The 19793-nt window shown below is 35.6% G+C and overlaps 1 protein-coding gene across 1 annotated transcript in view; it reads left to right on the top strand.

The window, feature by feature from the left end:
- Nucleotides 1-19793, top strand: part of AGMO (alkylglycerol monooxygenase) — a 377145-nt gene that overhangs the window by 164613 nt on the left and 192739 nt on the right. The window contains exon 6 of the mRNA XM_007164886.2: nt 7169-7264. Coding sequence (XP_007164948.1) covers nt 7169-7264 — 96 coding nt within the window. The remainder of the gene's footprint in view (nt 1-7168; nt 7265-19793) is intronic.

Below are 19793 nucleotides of genomic sequence, written 5' to 3'. Positions count from 1 at the left end.
GGGATTCAATCAAGTCTACAGCCATTGTAATACAAATTGTTAAGGATTTAGAGAGACATGTCTGCTCTGAGAACCAAGGAGGGTCAAGTGGAGCATCACAGAAGAAACGAGGCTTGAGCCCAACCTGTAAGAAGAAAGAAAATTTGCCATGAATATGGTTGTAAGTGGAACATTATGTAGAAGGAGAATGTCTGTGAAAACACAAAATTATGAACAAATATGATAAACGTAGGGAATGGCAAGTAACATGTATGGTATGTGTATTATTTTCTTAGAACTGCCCTAAGGAAGTATCAAAAACTGTGACTTAGAACACCTGAAGTGTAGTGTCTCACAGTTCTGGAGGCTAGAAATCTAAGATCAAGGTATTGGCAGGACTGGTTCCTTCTGAGGGCTGTGAGGAAGCATCAGATCCACAGCTTCTTGTGGTTTGCTGGCAGTTTTTGGTGTTCCTTGTGTTGTAGATATATCACTTCGATCACTGCCTTCCTCTTCACATGAAGTTCTTCCTGGGTTCATGTCTGTCTCTGTGTCCAGATCTTCCCTTTTTAGGGGACATAATTCAACCCATCACAGTATGAGTATGGCTAGAATACAGGATGTATAAGAAGGCGGAATGGGGAAAAGGGGAAATGGCTAAGAGCACAGAAATGGGAACAGAAGGGTGGGCCCAGATTTCTTAAAGAAGACTTTCTAAGTGGAAACCCAAACACTTTCTCCAAACATAACAATTTAAGTTGATGCGTTTTAAGGACGGAGATCAGTACTCTACCTGCAATCAGAGGAATTGGCTCTGTGTCATTGCTAATCACAGACTTAAGGAATTATTCAATCTTTAGTTTCTCAGTTCTCAAGGAAAATGTCTGTAAAGTATTACAAAAATAAACAAGAATCGTAGAAGTGCAGATATTAGTCAGGTTAAACTACTTTATTAAAATAAAGTAGACATGAATCTGGAGCTCAAAAGATTTTTTTTAAAATATTTCTTTCAAAGTAATTATACCCTTGAGCTTCAACCATTTTGCTTACAGCTTATTCAAGGACAGCTCTCCTCTGTCAACCCCTGCTTCTTCTCCCAACTTGTCATTCCTCGTGGCTTTCCTTCCTACTTCATCTAACCTAAGATGCTTAATGCCCATGACTCTAGCAAGCACAGGCTACCTCCCTCTGCTACATCTGCCCTTAAGTCCCCAAGCCTTGCTTGAATCTGGTCACTCACCTGCTTCACTCCCACACCCAGCTTGCTGAGCGCCATGGGTGTCCTCCATCACCAGCTGGGAGTTTGGTGCCCCTCCACGAATGGCTTCCAAACCCAAATGAGCTGTAGGTGCTGCTCACCAAGCCATAAGCATGAGCCTCTCCCCTACCTGGGAGAAGCCTTTCTAAAATTCCTCAGTCTCCTCAAGATCTTTCCACTGCTGCCCCTATTTGTCAGCCAATAAATGAATTTAAAACTTCACAGAGAAATGAGTTGTTCTGCTTTTCCCTCTATTTCTGTTCAGATATTTTCATGAAGATTTGTGAATTCACAAGTACATATACTTAAAAAATTTTTTTAATTTAATTTAATAAAAAAAAATTTACATTATATTGGAGTATAGTTGATTAACAATGTTGTGTTTGTTTCAGGCATACAGCAAAGTGATTCAGTTATACATGTATCTATTCTTTTTCAAGTTCTTTTCCCATTTAGGTTCATAGATAACCAACAAGGACCTACTGCATATACTTTAGTTTTGCAGAAAATGTTCACCTCTCTTCAGTAGGTCTAATCCTTAGATTGGTGACATTGGTCCTACTGTGTTCCTCTGTTGGACTTTGTCCTGTCAATGACTCCTGGCATTTGTCCCTCTTCCTCTCAACTGGCTCCTTCTGAATATACCATAAATATATTCATGTCTCTCACATTAAAACACACACACACACACACACACACCCCCCACACACACACAATGTCTCCTCCCTCATCCATATGTTCTATTCAAGAAATACCTCCAGCTCTCTCCTTCCTTGTTCTTGGAGAAAGAGAGAAGTAAATCAAACCTACCTCTGTTTCATCACCTCCTTTGACTGATTCTTCAACTTACTGAGGTTTGCATTCGAGGCCTACCTGCTCCACTGGTCCATAACTGCAAATCCAGTGTTGTTTTTTAGTTCAGTTGATATTTGCAGGACATATTTGCTTCCTCAACAGCTTTCTTGGAATATTCCTCAAGGGCTTCAACACAATATACCTTAAGATGAACTTTATAAATCTACTCTTCCTCCTATTCATCATCTTGGTGAACAACATCACCTTTCACACAAGCCAGGTATCTGGGTGTCTTCTAATTCTCCTCTGTTTCTCTCATCTCCTATGTTTAAATAGTTACCAAATCCATTGATCTCTTGTATATATTCTGCCTCTCCATTCCCATGGCTACTGCTGTGGTGAATGTTGCAAGATTTTTAACTGGGCTATACAAATAGGATTTCATACCACTTTTATATTTCTTACAGGCTTAAAAATCACACGTTAACTACTCCCTCCTGGCCTAGGATAAATCCAATCTCCTTAGAATGGCATTAAAATGCTCCCTCTCTGGTTTGACCAGTGTCTAAATTATCTTTTGTTTTTGTTTGGCTGTGGTGAGCCACAGATTCCCCAGAGACTTCCTGATGAAAGCTATAGATTGTTTCTTTAGAAAATCACACATTCCCCCATACATACAAGTTCACACTTTATTGTAGTCCTATCCAGGGGGTTCAGAGACTCCTTGAGATCTATCCATGAATTCCATGGTTCCCCCCAATCTCTTGCCCATTCTCTAATGGCTTCTGCAGTGCCAGAATACTTACAGTTCCCCCTCAAGGCCATGTTGCTTCTTGCTTCATGATGCTTCCTCATACAACCCCTGCCTGCCCCATGTACTTGAACAGAATAAAACCCACTCATCTCCTCCCCATTAGCCTAAGGTCACCACTAGACCTATCCTCATTCTCTCCTCACACATATGGATCTGTGTGGTTTCTCTCCTTTATGACCCTATTATATATGGCCTCTATCAAAAGATAATCAAAAACCCTCTAGACCTATCCTCATTCTCTCCTCACACATACAGATCTGTGTGGTTTCTCTCCGTTATGACCCTATTATATATGACCTCTATCAAAAGATAATAAAATAACCTAAGGTAGATAAGGTAATTTAAGGCTAAAGAGCCTTGGAGTCAGAATAACATGGGTTTGAATGCATGGCAGAAATGGATATATTTGGGAAACAGTATAATATCCTCTGGCCCAGGTACTGAGAGTTTAAGTTTGAGGAAGGAGAAATTTCTTCTGACAAATTAGTACCATCTGAAGCTTTATGATGGAAGTGGCACTTAAACCAGTTTTTAAAACTGTTAGGATTTGGAAGTAGAGAAGAAGATAAGAAGAATTCTCAGAACTAGATGACATTTACTAAGCTGATTTCAATTTTAGAAATTGGAACCTTAATTGTATCATTAGACTCTTTTTATAGTATTATATTAATCACAAGAAATTAATTTTAATATGATTCATGTGACTTACTCCCTGACATATATCTTTATTTCTTATTAGAAATTTTATTTTTTGTAATTTATGCTGAGTTCATTTTTCTAATTGTAAGTTCATCATTATATTTACTGATTTGTAAGATTTGAGACATTGTTTCATCAATTTTTTAAAATTGAAGTATAGTTGATTTATAATGTTTCAGGTGTATAGCAAAGTGATTCAGTTAAATATATATATGTGTGTATATATATATATATATATATATATATATACTTTTCCACATTCTTCCCCATTATAGGTTATTACAAGATATCGAATATAGTTCCCTGTGCTAAAGTAGATCCTTGTTGTTTATCTATTTTATATATAGTAGTGTGTATCTGTTAATCCCAATATCCCAATTTATCCAAACCCCCTCTCCTCTCCCTTTGGTAATTATAAGTTTGTTTTCCATGCTTATGAGTCGATTTCTGTTTTGTAGAGAAATTCATTTGTATCATATTTTTTATTCCACATATAAGTGATATCATATGATATTTGTCTTTCTCTGTCTGACTTACTCTACTTAGTATGATAATCTCTAGGTCCATCCATATTGCTGTCAATGGCATTATTTCATTCTTTTTTAATGGCTGAGTAATATTCCATTGTATCAAGATACCACATCTTCTTTATCCATTCATCTGTTGATGGACATTTAGGTTGCTTCCATGTCTTGGCTATTGTAAATAGTGCTGCTATGAACATTGAGGTGTATGGATCTTTCAAATTAGAGTTCTCTTCAGCTATATGCCCAGGAGTGGGATTGCAGGATCATATGGTAACTCTATTTTTACTTTTTAAAGAACCTCCATACTGTTCTCCACAGTGGCTGCACCAATTTACATTCCCACCAGCAGAGTAGGAGGGTTCCACTTTTCTCCACACCCTCTCCAGCACTGATTATTTTTAGAGTTTTTTATGATGGTCATTCTGAGCGGTGTGAAGCCATACCTCATTGTAGTTTTGATTTGCATTTCTCTAATAATTAGCAATGTTGAGCATCTTTTCAGGTGCCTGTTGGGCATCTGGATGTCTTCTTTGGAGAAATGTCTATTTCTGCCCATTTTTTGATTGGATTGTTTTTTTGGTATTGAGCTGTATGAGCTGTTTGTATTTTTTGAAATTAAGCCCTTGTCAGTAGCATCATTTGCAAATATTTTCTTCCATTCCGTATGTTGTCTTTTTGTTTATGGTTTCCTTTGCTCTGCAAAAGCTTTTAAGTTTAATTAGGTCCCATTTGTTTATTTTTGCTTTTGTTTCCATTACTCTAGGAGATGTATTCAAAAAAATATTGCTGCAATTTATGTCAAAGAGTGTTCTGCCTATGTTTTCCTCTAGGAGTTTTATAGTATCCAGTCTTACATTTGAGTCATTAATCCATTTTAAGATTATTTTTGTATATGGTGTTAGAAAATGTTCTAATTTTATTCTTTTACATGTAGCTGTCCAGTTTTCCCAGTACCAGTTATTGAAGAGACTGTCTTTTCTCCATTATATATTCTTGCCTTCTTTGTCATAGATTAATTGACTGTAAGTGTGTGGGTTTATTTCTGGACTTTCTAACCTGTTCCATTGATCTATGTGTTTGGTTTTGTGCCAGTACCATACCGTTTTGATTACTGTAGTTTTGTAGTATAGTCTGAAGTCAGGCAACATGGTTCCTCCAGCTCCGTTCTTCTTTCTCAAGCTTGTTTTGGCTATTTGGGGTCTTTTGTGCTTCCATACAAATTAAAAAACTTTCTGTTCCAGTTTTGTGAAAGATACCATTCGTAATTTGATAAAGATTGCATTGAATCTGTATATTGCCTTGGATAATATGGTCATATTAGAATACTGATTCTTCCAATTCAACAACATGGTTCATCAAATACATTTTTAGGAAATCTTATGGGAAATTCCTTAAGAAAGTGTTCTATGGGCTAACAGGCTTGTGGTTTGTACTAGCATGATAAAGTCTCTGAGAAGTTCTATGGTAAAGAAAGTTCACTTGCCTTACTCAACTCTTCACAGTTTATCTGATGATAGAACACCCTTTTCCATAATAGCTGTTGTTATCTCAAAGGACTGTTTCTTCACACTTTGAGGAATTATAATGAACTATAAATAGTCATCTTGTATGCACTCTTTTTCCAGATAGAACTATTTATTAAGCATCAAGATAAGTTTGTTCTATATTTTTATTTACATCTCAAAGTTTCCAAAATATTCCTTAACTTAAAATACTTAAATCATTGGTCATGTATGTGTTTCAAATATTTTTTTCACCTATTGTAAGAGAACTATATTAATATATTCTCAAATCAAATCACAATATTAGAGATTTTTTGGAACTAGAAAGATGGCTAGATTTCAGATGGTCTTCTCCTTCACCATTCATTTGAGGAAACTAGAGCCTAGAGAAGTTTAATAAATTTGTAAATATTACAGACCCGTTCTGTAGTGGAATGAAGGCTTAAAAGGGAATGTCTTGAGTAAGAGCCCAGTGTTCTTTTGTTGCTCACTAATCTAATCCACTGCTTAATAATGAATTTATAAATAATGAAACTGATCCTGTTGTGATGACAGCTGAGATTTTTCATGACTTAAAGTTCGAAACAAAAACTATAAGAGTTTACGGAAATGTCTGATTTCAAATATATCCTCATTACTAAACGTTGCTGAAATGATATTTGGCCTAATTGAGAACAAAAGCTTTAAAATAATTCAGAAATAAAATTGTAGTATTCTGAAAACATGTTTTTAAAATATCTCATCTTTTGGAAATATTAACTTTATAAAACCCAAAATGTAAAGTGGAAGTCTGATTCTTTTTCTTCCTATTTTGTTGTTTAGTTTTTCATTTAATAAAAAGTTTTCTTACAACATGAAACCACTCTTGGGGATCAAAGTCATTGGGAGAACACAGCAGATTGTGCTTATTCGTTGATTCTAACCAGTGGTTTATGAATAAGTTGTTTTCCCAAGGCAGAGGCATTTCCGTCTGTTAGAAAATAGGGACCTTCAAAACTTGTTTCCACAATGGCACAATATCATAGCTCCTTCTTTACTAACTTTGAAAAAAATCAGGAGATATTGTCAACCACAAAATAATAAAGTAAAATTTAAGAAGGAAAATGTATTCTTTCCCCTTCGCATATGAAGTTACTGTCTTTCACTATAATTTCATTTTGTTACTCAGAATGCCGTAATAGTACAGTGTTTAGGAGCTGTCAAGGTATAAAGGCACATGCTCCTACATTTCTTTTACTTAAAGAAAGTGAGTATTTTTGTATACATTAAAAAACCTCTTTACTTCCAGGAAATACACCCAACCTTTTCAAGATTAAGGAAATAACATACAATGTATGCTATGTTAGCCAGACAATATTAAATGTGAAATAGAAGTCCAGTGGACTTAGCTCCAACATGTCTATAACTTTATCATCATGTGGAAAAATTAATGTTGCAAAGTCAAACATGGCAATAAAATGTACAGAATAAGATATATTTGCTAAAAACAAGGCATATTTGCTGAAGGATAGACTCAAAATATTGAATCATTAGTAATAGTATATGTTATGTTGAGAAATCCTATATGCAAATTTACAATGTTTTAATCTTTCAGATATTCTACTCTCCACTGGCCCTCTTCATACCACCTTCAGTCTATGCTGTTCATCTTCAGTTCAATCTCCTCTACCAGTTTTGGATCCACACAAAGGTAATTTTTTTTCTTAAGTTTTATACCTAAATAGCCTAAAGCAATGTCCTAGAAATCCACTAGCAGCTGATTTATTGTGTAAGAAAAACCTTTGTCTGCCTTCTTTAAGGAGAAACATGTGTTCATTTTTATTCCTTTTTACTGAATATATATTGCAACGTTTATAAGAAGCAATGAGGCCAGTTGGTCTCAATTAAATAATTTTTGAACTGTTAAGTACCAAAATGTTTTAATACTGTACTCAATACAATATCTTCCTGTATTACAGTTTATTAAACATAAAGATATTGAAATTCATTTCAATTTAGAGATATAAATTTATATATATGTATATATTTGTGAATATTTTGTTTATATATTTAATATATACTCGTTATAATAATTTATATGTATAATATAATCTATTGTTATATAATGAACAATATTTAATTATATAAGATATATAATGTTTATACATTTTAATTTATATATACATATATATATCAATCGGTGGAAACTGGTTGAAAACTCCTTGAAAAACATTTAATGCTTAAAGAAATTATCTAAATATTTTTTGATTGGAAATCTTTCTCTAGTTTTAGAGTTTAGGTTTTATTTAAAGAGTGTTCAATAAGTTTTTTCTTCCAGAAAAGTGAACAAATATAATTTCTTGGGTCTTCTGTGGTATTTCAAATTGTTGGACTTGAATGTTTGCAGATAGATCATTAAGCAACTGATTGTTTTATGAACTATTATACTGATCTGGTTGTTAAATACCAAAAATCACAGACCCTGAAAAATTCTTACTTATGCACATTAGAACCCTTTCAAGCATTTGGTATTTATCGGAAGCCTTTTGAAGTTCTAGAGGAAGCATGCTGACAGGTGTTGCAACTGGTTGAACACTACCACAAATCACAGCTGCATTAGATGCCAAAGCTTGATACAACAAAGTGCATTATTTCATTAATCTGCAGTATTTCATGCTACTGATTTACTTGGAATAAAGAGACTGTTACCATGACTTTGGACGTACCTGGCATTATTTGAAGATCTGTCATGAAATAGTATTGCATTTTATGGTAGCTGACATACATCAAACAGTCAATACTACAACCATCTGAAAGAGTTGTTGAGGCCAATTCTGACTCTAGAGGTCAAAGACAAATTTGTTTAAATCAGTGGAGGGAAGCTTTCTGATGATTTACATGGAGGGGTTAAAGGAGAAATACATTTTTATAGCAGCTCTGCTCCAGGTCATGCCATGTGTTGGGTCTGGTATTAGTCTGGATACAGAATAATGGTGCCTAAGTAACTTTCGCCTTTTCCTGTGGCCCTCCGAGAAGTCCATGAGCCAGGGCTTGAGTTCTATCCTAAGAAGTAAACAGGGAGTAGAGGAAAGCCAGTGGTCGGACATTTCTTTTAAGCTCAGAAGCTCCATGTGGCTTCATTCTAACTTGAAAGCAATGCATTAGAGCCTCTCACTTGTGTTGTACTTTAGACTTTTGCAAGTACCGTACGGATATAGTTACTACAGTTCAGCAGCACAGAAGTAAGAGCATACCTTCAGAAATTAAGGTTTGATTCTTGGAATTTTAAATTATACATTAGCTGTGAGTACATTTCTAAAATTTTCACAGCTGTGTACTTAATTACATTAATTATTATAGACAGCATACTACCATTTGTTTACTAATAACAGAACCACTCAGGAAGTACAGCCAAGAGATTTGTAGCAGTGGCTGCTTCTGGAGAGAAGAGCAAGTGATATAAAGAACTGGAGTGAGGAGAAGACTTAACCTTTTTAAAAGAAAAAAAAATATTATCATGCTTTTGCCCTGCTTTTTAGAGATTAATACATATTAGATTAAGAAATAAAAAATAAAAACTGAAAACAGTGGCCTTCAGCCTAGAAAAATACCCACTTTGTGACTCTAAAATATGTTAGCCCCTTTAGGCCACTTTGGCACTGTTTAATTTCAGGCATCATACTTGGGTCTCCATTCACAGAAACAATATGTGAGTCATAGATGTGGCAGTGTTGACCAAAGAGCCCTGTACATACCTGGATGGAGGTTTGATTTCTTACAGTTATTTCACTTCTGCTGACATCCGTAAAATCACTTTTCACTCTGAGGGGAATCTGGCCTAAAGGAAGTACGATTTTCTAAAAGTGAAGAAAAGTTTATTCACTTCAATCAGATGAGGACAAGAGGACGAAAAAAAAAACTAAAAACATGTTTTTGAAAGATTGTAAATGAGAGTTAAAGTAGGTCATATAACGAACTAAAGAGTTTATAATGAAATTTTCTGATTAGTTTTGAGTTACTTCAATGAAGAAACAATAGCATCTATCTCTTCCTTTTTTTGAAAGTTACAAAACATTCTGCTTAAAACTGTACACTGTTGCTTAATTTTTATGACAACATTTTTGTTTATTGTTCATTCATCTAAAGTGTCTGCAGTCCATAGTCAATTGTACAGTTTTCTTATGAGTTTGCTAAATGTAATTAGAAAAATATTTATTTAATACATGTTTTAAACTTAGTAACTATGGAATATTGGAATTATTTTTTAAGATATTAGATGATATTTGGGTGTTAGCTGATTTAGATAATACAGTAACGGTAGTAACTTTATCTGCTACCTTTGATTTAACTTAAATTTGCTATCATATTGTTCATATACATATCAGATGATGCTTGAGCAAAGAAATATAAAAATAATTACTTGGTATTGAAGATTTGAACCACATGATTCGATGATTTTTATAGTGTTAAACTGAAGCTTCTACATGGAACATTATTTTCAGTTACAAACATGAGTGATCTCTTTATGTACTAATGTGGACGGATCTCCAAATAAATCAAGTTACATAACAGGGTATAGTGTATACTAATATTTATATGTTAAAAAAGAAAACAACTCTATGTTTTATATGTTCACATATGCCTAAAATGACTCTAGAAATACACGTGGGTAACCAAGTGTTTTCCCAGGGGAGGGATATTTGGGATGGCTGGGAGATAGGATTACAATGAAATGTTAACATTAATTTTACCCAGTCTAATGTGGGTTAAGAGCTATCTTTTGGTGGTAATATTTCCCTAATAACTAACGATGTTGAACAGTATTACATGTATTTATTGGACACTGATACATTTGCTTTAATGAACTGTCTGTTCAAACTCTTATTTTTTATTAAGTTGTTTGCCTAATTGATTTGTTGAAATTCTTTATAGATTCTAGATATGTCAAATATATGTATTTTAAATATGTTCCCTCAGCTTGTAGCATGCCGTTTTATTTTCTTTCTGATGACTTTTCATGAAAAGAAATATTAAATTTTGAAGATTAATTTATCATTTAAAAATTTTATCGTTAGTTTCGTTGTATTTTTTTCTAAGAAATATTTGACTATCACAAACTTTCAAATAAATTACCTTAGCATTTCTTTTGGAAGTTTTTGAACTTTAATTTTCCCTTTGGGTCTGTAATATTGGAACAAATTTTTGTGAATGGCATTTGGTGGGGGTCAAAATTCATTATCTCTATGCACACATCCTCTTACTCCAGCACTATTTGTTGTGGAGACTTTCTTCTATCCATTGAGTTATTTGGGTTCTTCGTTGAAAAGAAATTGACCATATACGTGGTTGGATCTAATTTTAGACTTCTCTTTCATTGATTTATTTGTCTCCTCTTATACAAATCCCTCACTTTATAGATTACTATATCTTTATAAGACGAATTTTTTGTACAAGTTGTAAACTAATTTAAAATTCTCTAGGATGTCTCCCATGTATGATTTTATGGCCTTTTATTTCTTTCTTTCCTGTATTTATGTTATTTATTTATTTTTCTTGCTTTACTGGTTAGAGTTCACAGACGGTGTATTTTAAATCAAATTTTGGAAGAAAATTCTGGCCATTATTCCCTTAAAGATTATATCTATACCTTTCTCTCTTTCCTCTCTTGGGACTCTAAATACATGTTTATTAGACTACTTGATGTTGACACACAGATCAATAATGCTCCATAATTTTTTAAATTTCACTTTTTTTTCTTATTTAGATTGGATAATTTCGATTAATTTGTCTTCAGGTTCGTTTACCATTTTACTTGCTCTTACCAATCTGCTTTTAAGCCCACTAGGTGGATTTCTCACATCAGATATTATGCTTTAAGTTTTAGAATTTTTATTTCTCTGCTGAAATTGTCACCTATTATGACTATCTTTTCCTTTAAGTCTTAATTATAATAATTACGTTTAAATTCTGGTTTGCTAATTCCAACATCTGAGTCATGTGCAAGTCGTTTGCACTTCAATTGGCTTTTTTTTTCCTCAATATGGATCACTTTTTTTGTCTTCTTTGTATATTTAGTAAATTATTACTAGCCAATCTTTATGGAAAACTTGTTGTAGGGACTCTAGATTCTTTTCTGTTTCTCTGACCATTTATTTATTTTTTATTGTAGGAGACAGCAGACTAATTAGCTAACTGTCTTGTGTTTTTGGAGGCTTTGATGTACACTTTGACAGGACATCTGTCTTTTAGTACTGTCTTTAGTCCTGGGGCATATACCTTATCTTTGGTGGTCTTTAATATTAAGACAAGGCCTGTCTTTTTTTGTTTTTGTTTTTGTTTTATTTTTTAGGGTTTTTTTCTTTAATTAATTAATTTATTTGTTTTCATTTTTGGCTGTGTTGGGTCTTCGTTGCTGTGCGCGGGCTTTCTCTAATTGCGGCGAATGGGCTATTCTTCGTTGCAGTGTGCGGGCTTCTCATTGTCATGGCTTCTCTTGTTGCAGATCACGGGCTCTAGGCATGGGAGCTTCAGTAGTTGTGGCACGTGGGCTCAGTAGTTGTGGCTCACAGACGCTAGAGTGCAGGCTCAGTAGTTGTGGTGCACGGGCTTAGTTGCTCCACCGCATGTGGGATCTTCCTGGGCCAGGGATCAAACCCGTGTCCCCTGCATTGGCAGGCAGATTCTTAACCACTGCGCCACAAGGGAAGCCCTTTTTTTTTATTATCACCCTTCATTTTTCTTTTTCTTTTCTTTTTTAACATCTTTATTGGAGTATAATTGCTTTACCTGTTGGGTTAGTTTCTGCTGTATAACAAAGTGAATCAGCTATATGTATACATATATCCCCTCCCTCTTGCATCTCTCTCCCACCGTCCCTATCTCACCCCTCTAGGTGGTCACAAAGCACTGAGCTGATCTCCCTGTGCTATGCAGCTGCTTCCCACTAGCTATCTATTTTACATTTGGTAGTGTATATATATCAATGCTACTCTCCAACTTCGTCCCAGCTTACCCTTCCCCCTCCCCATGTCCTCAAGTCCATTCTCTACGTCTGCGTCTTTATTCCTGTCCTGCCCCTAGGTTCATTCGAACCATTTTTTTTTTTAATTCCATATATATGTGTTGGCATACAGTATTTGTTTTTCTCTTTCTGACTTACTTTACTCAGTATGGCAGACTCTAGGTCCATCCACCTCACTACAAATAGTTCCGTTTCATTTCTTTTTATGGCTGAGTAATATTCCATTGTATATATGTGCCACATCTTCTTTATCCATTCATCTGTCGATGGACACTTAGGTTGCTTCCATGTCCTGGCTATTGTAAATAGTGCTGCAGTGAACATTGTGGAACATGTCTCTTTTTGAATTACGGTTTTCTCAGGGTATATGTCCAGTAGTGGGATTGCTGGGTCATATGGTAGTTCTATTTTTAGTTTTTTAAGGAACCTCCATATTGTTCTCCATAGTGGCTGTATCAATTTACATTCCCTCCAACTGTGCAAGAGGATTCCCTTTTCTCGACACCCTCTCCAGCATTTACTGTTTGTAGATTTTTTGATGATGGCCATTCTGACCGGTGTGAGGTGATACCTCACTGTAGTTTTGATTTGCATTTCTGTAATGATTAGTGATGTTGAGCATCCTTTCACATCTTTGTTGGCAATCTGAATATCTTCTTTGGAGAAATGTCTATTTATATCTTCTGCCCATTTATGGATTGGGTTGTTTGTTTTTTTGATATTCAGCTGCATGAGCTGCTTGTATATTTTGGAGCTTAATCCTTTGTCTGTTGCTTTGTTTACAAATATTTTCTCCCATTCTGAGGGTTGTCTTTTCATCTTGTTTATGGTTTCCTTGACTGTGCAAAAGCTTTTAAATTTCATTAGGTCCCATTTGTTTATTTTTGTTTTTATTTCCATTGCTCTAGGAGGCAGGTCTAAAAGGGTCTTACTGTGATTTATGTCATAGAGTGTTCTGCCTATTTTTTCCTGTAAGAGTTTTATAGTGTCTGGCCTTACATTTAGGTCTTTAATCCAGTTTGAGTTTATTTTTGTATACGGTGTTAGGGAGTGTTCTCATTTCATTCTTTTACATGTAGCTGTCAAGTTTTCCCAGCACCACTTATTGAAGAGGCTGTCTTTTCTCCATTGTATATTTTTGCCTCCTTTTAAAAGACAGGGTGACCATATGTGTGTGGGTTTATCTCTGGGCTTACTATCTTGTTCCATTGATCTATATTTCTGTTTTTGTGCCAGTACCATACTGTCTTGATTCCTGTAGCTTTGTAGTAGTCTGAAGTTCGGGAGCCTGATTCTTCCAGCTCCATTTTTCTTTCTCACGATTGCTTTGGCTATTCGGGGTCTTTTATGTTTCCATACAAATTGTGAAACATTTTGTTTTAGTTCTGCGAAAAATGCCAGTGGTAGTTTGATAGGGATTGCATTGAATCTGTAGATTGTTTTGGGTAGTAGAGTCATTTTCACAATGTTGATTCTTCCAGTCCAAGAACGTGATATATCTCTCCATCTGTTTGTATCATCTTTAATTTCTTTCATCAGTGTCTTATAGTTTTCTGCATACAGATCTTTTGTCTCCTTAGGTAGGTTTATTCCTAGGTATTTTATTCTTTTTGTTGCATTGGTAAATGGGAGTGTTTCCTTAATGTCTCTTTCAGATTGTTCATCATTAGTGTATAGGAATGCAGGAGATTTCTCTGCATTAATTTTGTATCCTGCAGGTTTACCAAATTCATTGATTAGCTCTAGTAGTTCTCTGGTAGCATCTTTAGGATTCTCTATGTACAGTATCATGTCATCTGCAAACAGTGACAGTTTTACTTTTTCTTTTCCGATTTGGATTCCTTTTCTGTTTCTTCTCTGATTGCTGTGGCTAAAACTTCCAAAACTATGTTGAATAATAGTGGTGAGAGTGGGCAACCTTGTCTTGTTCCTGATCTTAGAGGAAATAGTTTCAGTTTTTCACCATTGAGAACGATGTTGGCTGTGGGTTTGTCACATATGGCCTTTATTATGTTGAGGTAGGTTTCCTCTCTGTCTGCTTTTTGGAGAGTTTTTATCATAAATGCGTGTTGAATTTTGTTGAAAGCTTTTTCTGCATCTACTGAGATTATCATATCGTTTTTATCCTTCAGTTTGTTAATATGGTGTATCACATTGATTGATATGCATATATTGAAGAATCCTTGCATTTGTGGGATAAACCCCACAAGATCATGGTATATGATCCTTTTAATGTGCTGTTGGATTCTGTTTTCTAGTATTTTGTTGAGGATTTCTGCATCGATGTTCATCAGTGATATTGACCTGTAGTTTTCTTTTTTTATAACATCTTTGTCTGGTTTTGGTATCAGGGTGATGGTGGCCTCGTAGAATGAGTTTGGGTGTTTTCCTCCCTCTGCTATATTTTGGAAGAGTTTGAGAAGGATAGGTGTTAACTCTTCTATAAATGTTTGATAGAATTCGCCTGTGAAGCCACCTGGTCCTGGGCTTTTGTTTGTTGGAAGATTTTTAATCACAGTCTCAATGTCAGTGCTTGTGATTGGTCTGTTTATATTTTCTATTTCTTCCTGGTTCAGTCTCGGAAGGTTGTGCTTTTCTAAGAATTTGTCCATTTCTTCCAGGTTGTCCATTTTATTGACATATAGTTGCTTGTAGTAATCTCTCATGATCGTTTGTATTTCTGCAGTGTCAGTTGTTACTTCTTTTTCATTTCTAATTCTTTTGATTTGAGTCTTTTCCCTTTTTTTCTTGATGAGTCTAGCTAATGGTTTATCAATATTTTTATCTTTTCAAAGAACCAGATTTTAGTTTTATTGATCTTTGCCATTGTTTCCTTCATTTCTGTTTCTTTTATTTCTGATCTGATCTTATGATTTCTTTCCCTCTGCTAACTTTGTGGGTTTTTTGTTCATCTTTCTCTAACTGCTTTAGGTGTAAGGTTAGGTTGTTTATCTGAGATTTTTCTTGTTTCTTGAGACAGGATTGTAATAAACTTCCCTCTTATAACTGCTGTTGCTGCATCCTATAGGCTTTGGGTCGTCATGTTTTCACTGTCATTTGTTTCTAGGTATTTTTGATTTCCTCTTTGATTTCTTCAGTGATCTCTTGTTTATTTAGTAACGTATTGTTTAGCCTCCATGTGTTTATATTTTTTAGTTTTTTTCATGTAATTGATATCTTGTCTCAAAAGTTGTGGTTGGAAAAGATACTTTATAAGATTTCAATTTTCTTAAATTTACCAGGGTCTATTTGTGACCCAAGGTATGATTTAGCCTGGAGAATGTTCCATGTGCATTTGAGAAGAAAGTGTATTCTGTTGTTTTTGGATGGAATGTCCTATAAATATCAATTAAGTGCATCTTGTTTAATTTGTCATTTAAAGCTTGTGTTTCCTCATTTATTTTCATTTTGAATGATCTGTCCATTGGTGAAAGTGGGGTGTTAAAGTCTCCTACTACTATTGTGTTACTGTTGATTTCCCCTTTTATGGCTGTTAACATTTTCCTTATGTATTGAGTTGCTCCTATGTTGGGTGCATAAATATATACAATTGTTATATCTTCTTAGATTGATCCCTTGATCATTATGTAGTATCCGTCTCTTGTAATAGTCTTTATTTTAAAGTCTATTTTGTCTGATATGAGAATTGCTACTCCAGCTTTTTTTGATTTCCATTTGCATGGAATATCTTTTTCCATCCCCTCACTTTCAGTCTGTATGTGTCCCTAGATCTGAAGGGGGTCTCTTGTAGACAGCATATATACGGGTCTTGTATCTGTATCCATTCAGCCAGTCTATGTCTTTTGGTTGGAGCACTTAATCCATTCACATTTAAGGTAATTATCAATTTGTATGTTCCTATTATCATTTTCTTAATTCTTTTCGGTTTGTTTTTGCAGGTCTTTTCCTTTCCTTGTGTTTCCTGCCTAGTGTTTCCTTGTGTTTCCTTTAGTATTTGTTGTAAAGCTGGTTTGGTGGTGCTGGTTTTGCTTGTCTGTAAAAGTTTTACTTTCTCCATCGAAGCTGAATGAGATCCTTGCTGGGTAGAGTAATCTTGGTTGTAGGTTTTTCCCTTTCTTCAGTTTAAATATGTCCTGCCACCCCCTTCTGGCTTGCAGAATTGCTGCTGAAAGATCAGCTGTTAACTTTGTGGGGATTCCCTTGTATGTTTTTTGTTGCTTTCCCCTTGCTGCTTTTAATATTTTTTCTTTGTATTTAATTTTTGAAAGTTTGATTAATATGTGTCTTGACGTGTTTCTCCTTGGGTTTATCCTGTATGGGACTCTCTGTGTTTCCTGGACTTGATCGACTATTTCCTTTCCCATGTTAGGGAAGTTTTCAACTATAATCTCTTCAAATATTTTCTCAGACCCTTTCTTTTTCTCTTCTCCTGTATAATTCGAATGTTGGTGCATTTAATGTTGTTCCAGAGGTCTCTTAGACTGTCCTCAATTCTTTTCATTCTATTTTCTTTATTCTACTCTGCGGTAGTTATTTCCACTATTTTATCTTCCAGGTCACTTATCTGTTCTTCTGCCTCATTTATTCTGCTATTGATTCCTTCTAGAGAATTTTTAATTTCATTTATTTTGTTGTTCATCATTGTCTGTTTGCTCTTTAGTTCTTCTAGTTCCTTGTTAAATGTTTCTTGTATTTTCTCCATTCTATTTCCAAGATTTTGGATCATCTTTACTATCATTACTCTGAATTCTTTTTCAGGTAGACTGCCTATTTCCTCTTCATTTGTTTGATCTGGTGGGTTTTTACCTTGCTCCTTCATCTGCTGTGTATTTCTCTGTCTTCTCATTTTGTTTAACTTACTGTGTTTGGGGTCTCCTTTTCACAGGCTGCAGGTTCATAGTTCTGTTGCTTTTGGTGTCTGCCCCCAGTGTATTAAGTTGGTTCAGTGGGTTGTGTAGGCTTCCTGGTGGAGGGGACTGGTGCCTGTGTTCTGGTGTGTGGGGCTGGGTCTTGTCTTTCTGGTGGGCAGGACCGCGTCTGGTGGTGTGTTTTGGGGTGTTTGTGAACTTAGTATGATTTTAGGCAGCTAATGGGTGGGGTTGTGTTCCTGTCTTGCTAGTTGATTGGCATGGGGCTTCCAGCACTGGAGCTTGCTGGCTGTTGGGTGGAGCTGCGTCTTAGCGTTGAGATGGAGATCTCTGGGAGAGCTCTCACCTATTGATATTATGTGGGGCTGGGAGGTCTCTGGTGGTCCAATGTCCTGAACTTGGCTCTCCCACCTCAGAGGCTCAGGCCTGACATGAGGCCGGAGCACCAGGACCCTGTCAGCCACATGGCTGCTAGTGTTGGAGGATCTGCTGCAGAGGCGGGGGGGTGGCTGTAGCTCACCACGGGGACAAGGACACTGGCAGCAGAAGTTCTGGGAAGTAATCCCTGGCAAGCGCCCTCCTGGAGTCCGCCATTAGCCCTGCCAAAGAGCATGTAGCCTCCTTTTGTTTGTTTGTTAATGAAATGCATAAGGTGTTTACAGAGCCCCTTTAACTTGGTAGAATATGAATTCTCAATTTTCTCTCGCCAGTGCCAGGTAGCAGTTGAAATTCCTGCTCATTACCCTCGTAACTTTTCAGCACGTTCCTTAATGTCTTGTCCCATGCGTGAATAACATAAGAGTCAGCCAAGACTCTTAATTCAAGATTCAGGTTTGAGGGCAGCTTGTGAGCTGATGATGTGGCTCTTCCCCTTGTGGTGCCACAGGATTTCTCCTTTCAATTTGCAGTCACTCTTGCAGTCTCAAAATTTGATCTCTGACTTCTAACCTAGTGGGACCAGCACTTTCTCTTCAAGCTCTACCACCTCCAGCTCCCCTCTTCCTTGCAATCAGGACATGACTTAGTGTGGCCATTCTAGTAGAATCCTACTGTGCAGACTATATCCACCAAGAACAAACATCACTGTTTTGCCATCACTTGCCATCAGTGATCTAGTTGACAAGCTATGAAGAAAACAAATTCTTCTCATCAGCAACACCATAAAATCATGCAGCTGCCCCAATCAGATCTTTTCTCTGTGGATATATTCATGATAGACCTGTACAGTGAGGGTCAGTAGAAATTAGCATACAGGAGAACTGCAGAGTGTAATGTGCACAGTTAGAAAGCATGAGAAACATACAGTGGTGTTTTGAAGCAGTATAGCTAGTAAGACTATAGAAGCCAGAAGTTTGCAGAAGGCAGGACACATAGAAAAGAATAAGAAAATGTTAACACGATAGCAGCAAAAACAATAGAGTGGTAGGAGCATGAGCAGAGATTTAGGACCACTGAATTCTTGATGATATAACTAATAAAGTATTTTGCTTATTGCCCTTTTGCATCCAACATTATGCTTCTCATGGAAGTTTGGCAGTATTTATCTATTCAAAATCTCATCAGGTCTACTCAAGACCCAGTCATGTGTAAAAATTTAGCTTTCTTTTACCTAGCTCTATCTATTTTATTCTATCTTTTTAATAAACCATTGAGAAAGAATGAAATATGTAATATTTGTGACATAAATTTTAAGTCATAATTGCAGAGAAATGTGTTTATCTCAAGTTTCTGTAGCTGTTGTTTTGCCCCTTGTGTAGGTGGGAAATGTATTGGAATTATTAAGCTAGTCAACAGGTCTTTTTCATTAACAAATTTATATTCATTTTGCATAAAGAAAAGTGACATCTGGGAAGACATTCTTGAATATTTCACGTACCCTAATTATTTAAAATTAAATATGAGTATTGTAAACACACAGTTATTCATCTCAAATGCTTTTTTTGAAACACGATAAAAGTAAGAAATACCATTTGCATACTGTAAACTGTGTTTTCCTTTTGGGGTCTTAGAGATTAAATTACCTGAATTCAAATCCTGACTTCATTTCTTACGATCACTGCAACTTTGTGTGCGTTTATTTTTAATTAAAGTATAGTTGATTTACAATGTTGTGTTAATTTCTGCTGTACAGCAAAGTGATTCAGTTATACATATATATATTCTTTTTCATATTCTTTTCCATTTTGGTTGATCACAGGATATTGAATATAGTTCCCTGTGCTACACAGTAGGACCTTGTTGTTTATCCATCCTATGTATCCAAATGTATCCATTTATCCATCCTTGCATCTGCTAATCCCAAACTCGCAGTCCATCCCTCCCCCACCCTGCCTCCACCTTGGCAACCACAGGTCTGTTCTCTATGCCTGTGAGTCTGTTTCTATTTCATA

Source organism: Balaenoptera acutorostrata, chromosome 7 (genome assembly GCF_949987535.1).
Source record: "Balaenoptera acutorostrata chromosome 7, mBalAcu1.1, whole genome shotgun sequence".
NCBI lineage: Eukaryota > Metazoa > Chordata > Mammalia > Artiodactyla > Balaenopteridae > Balaenoptera > Balaenoptera acutorostrata.
This window is presented reverse-complemented; position numbering and strand designations above follow the sequence as displayed.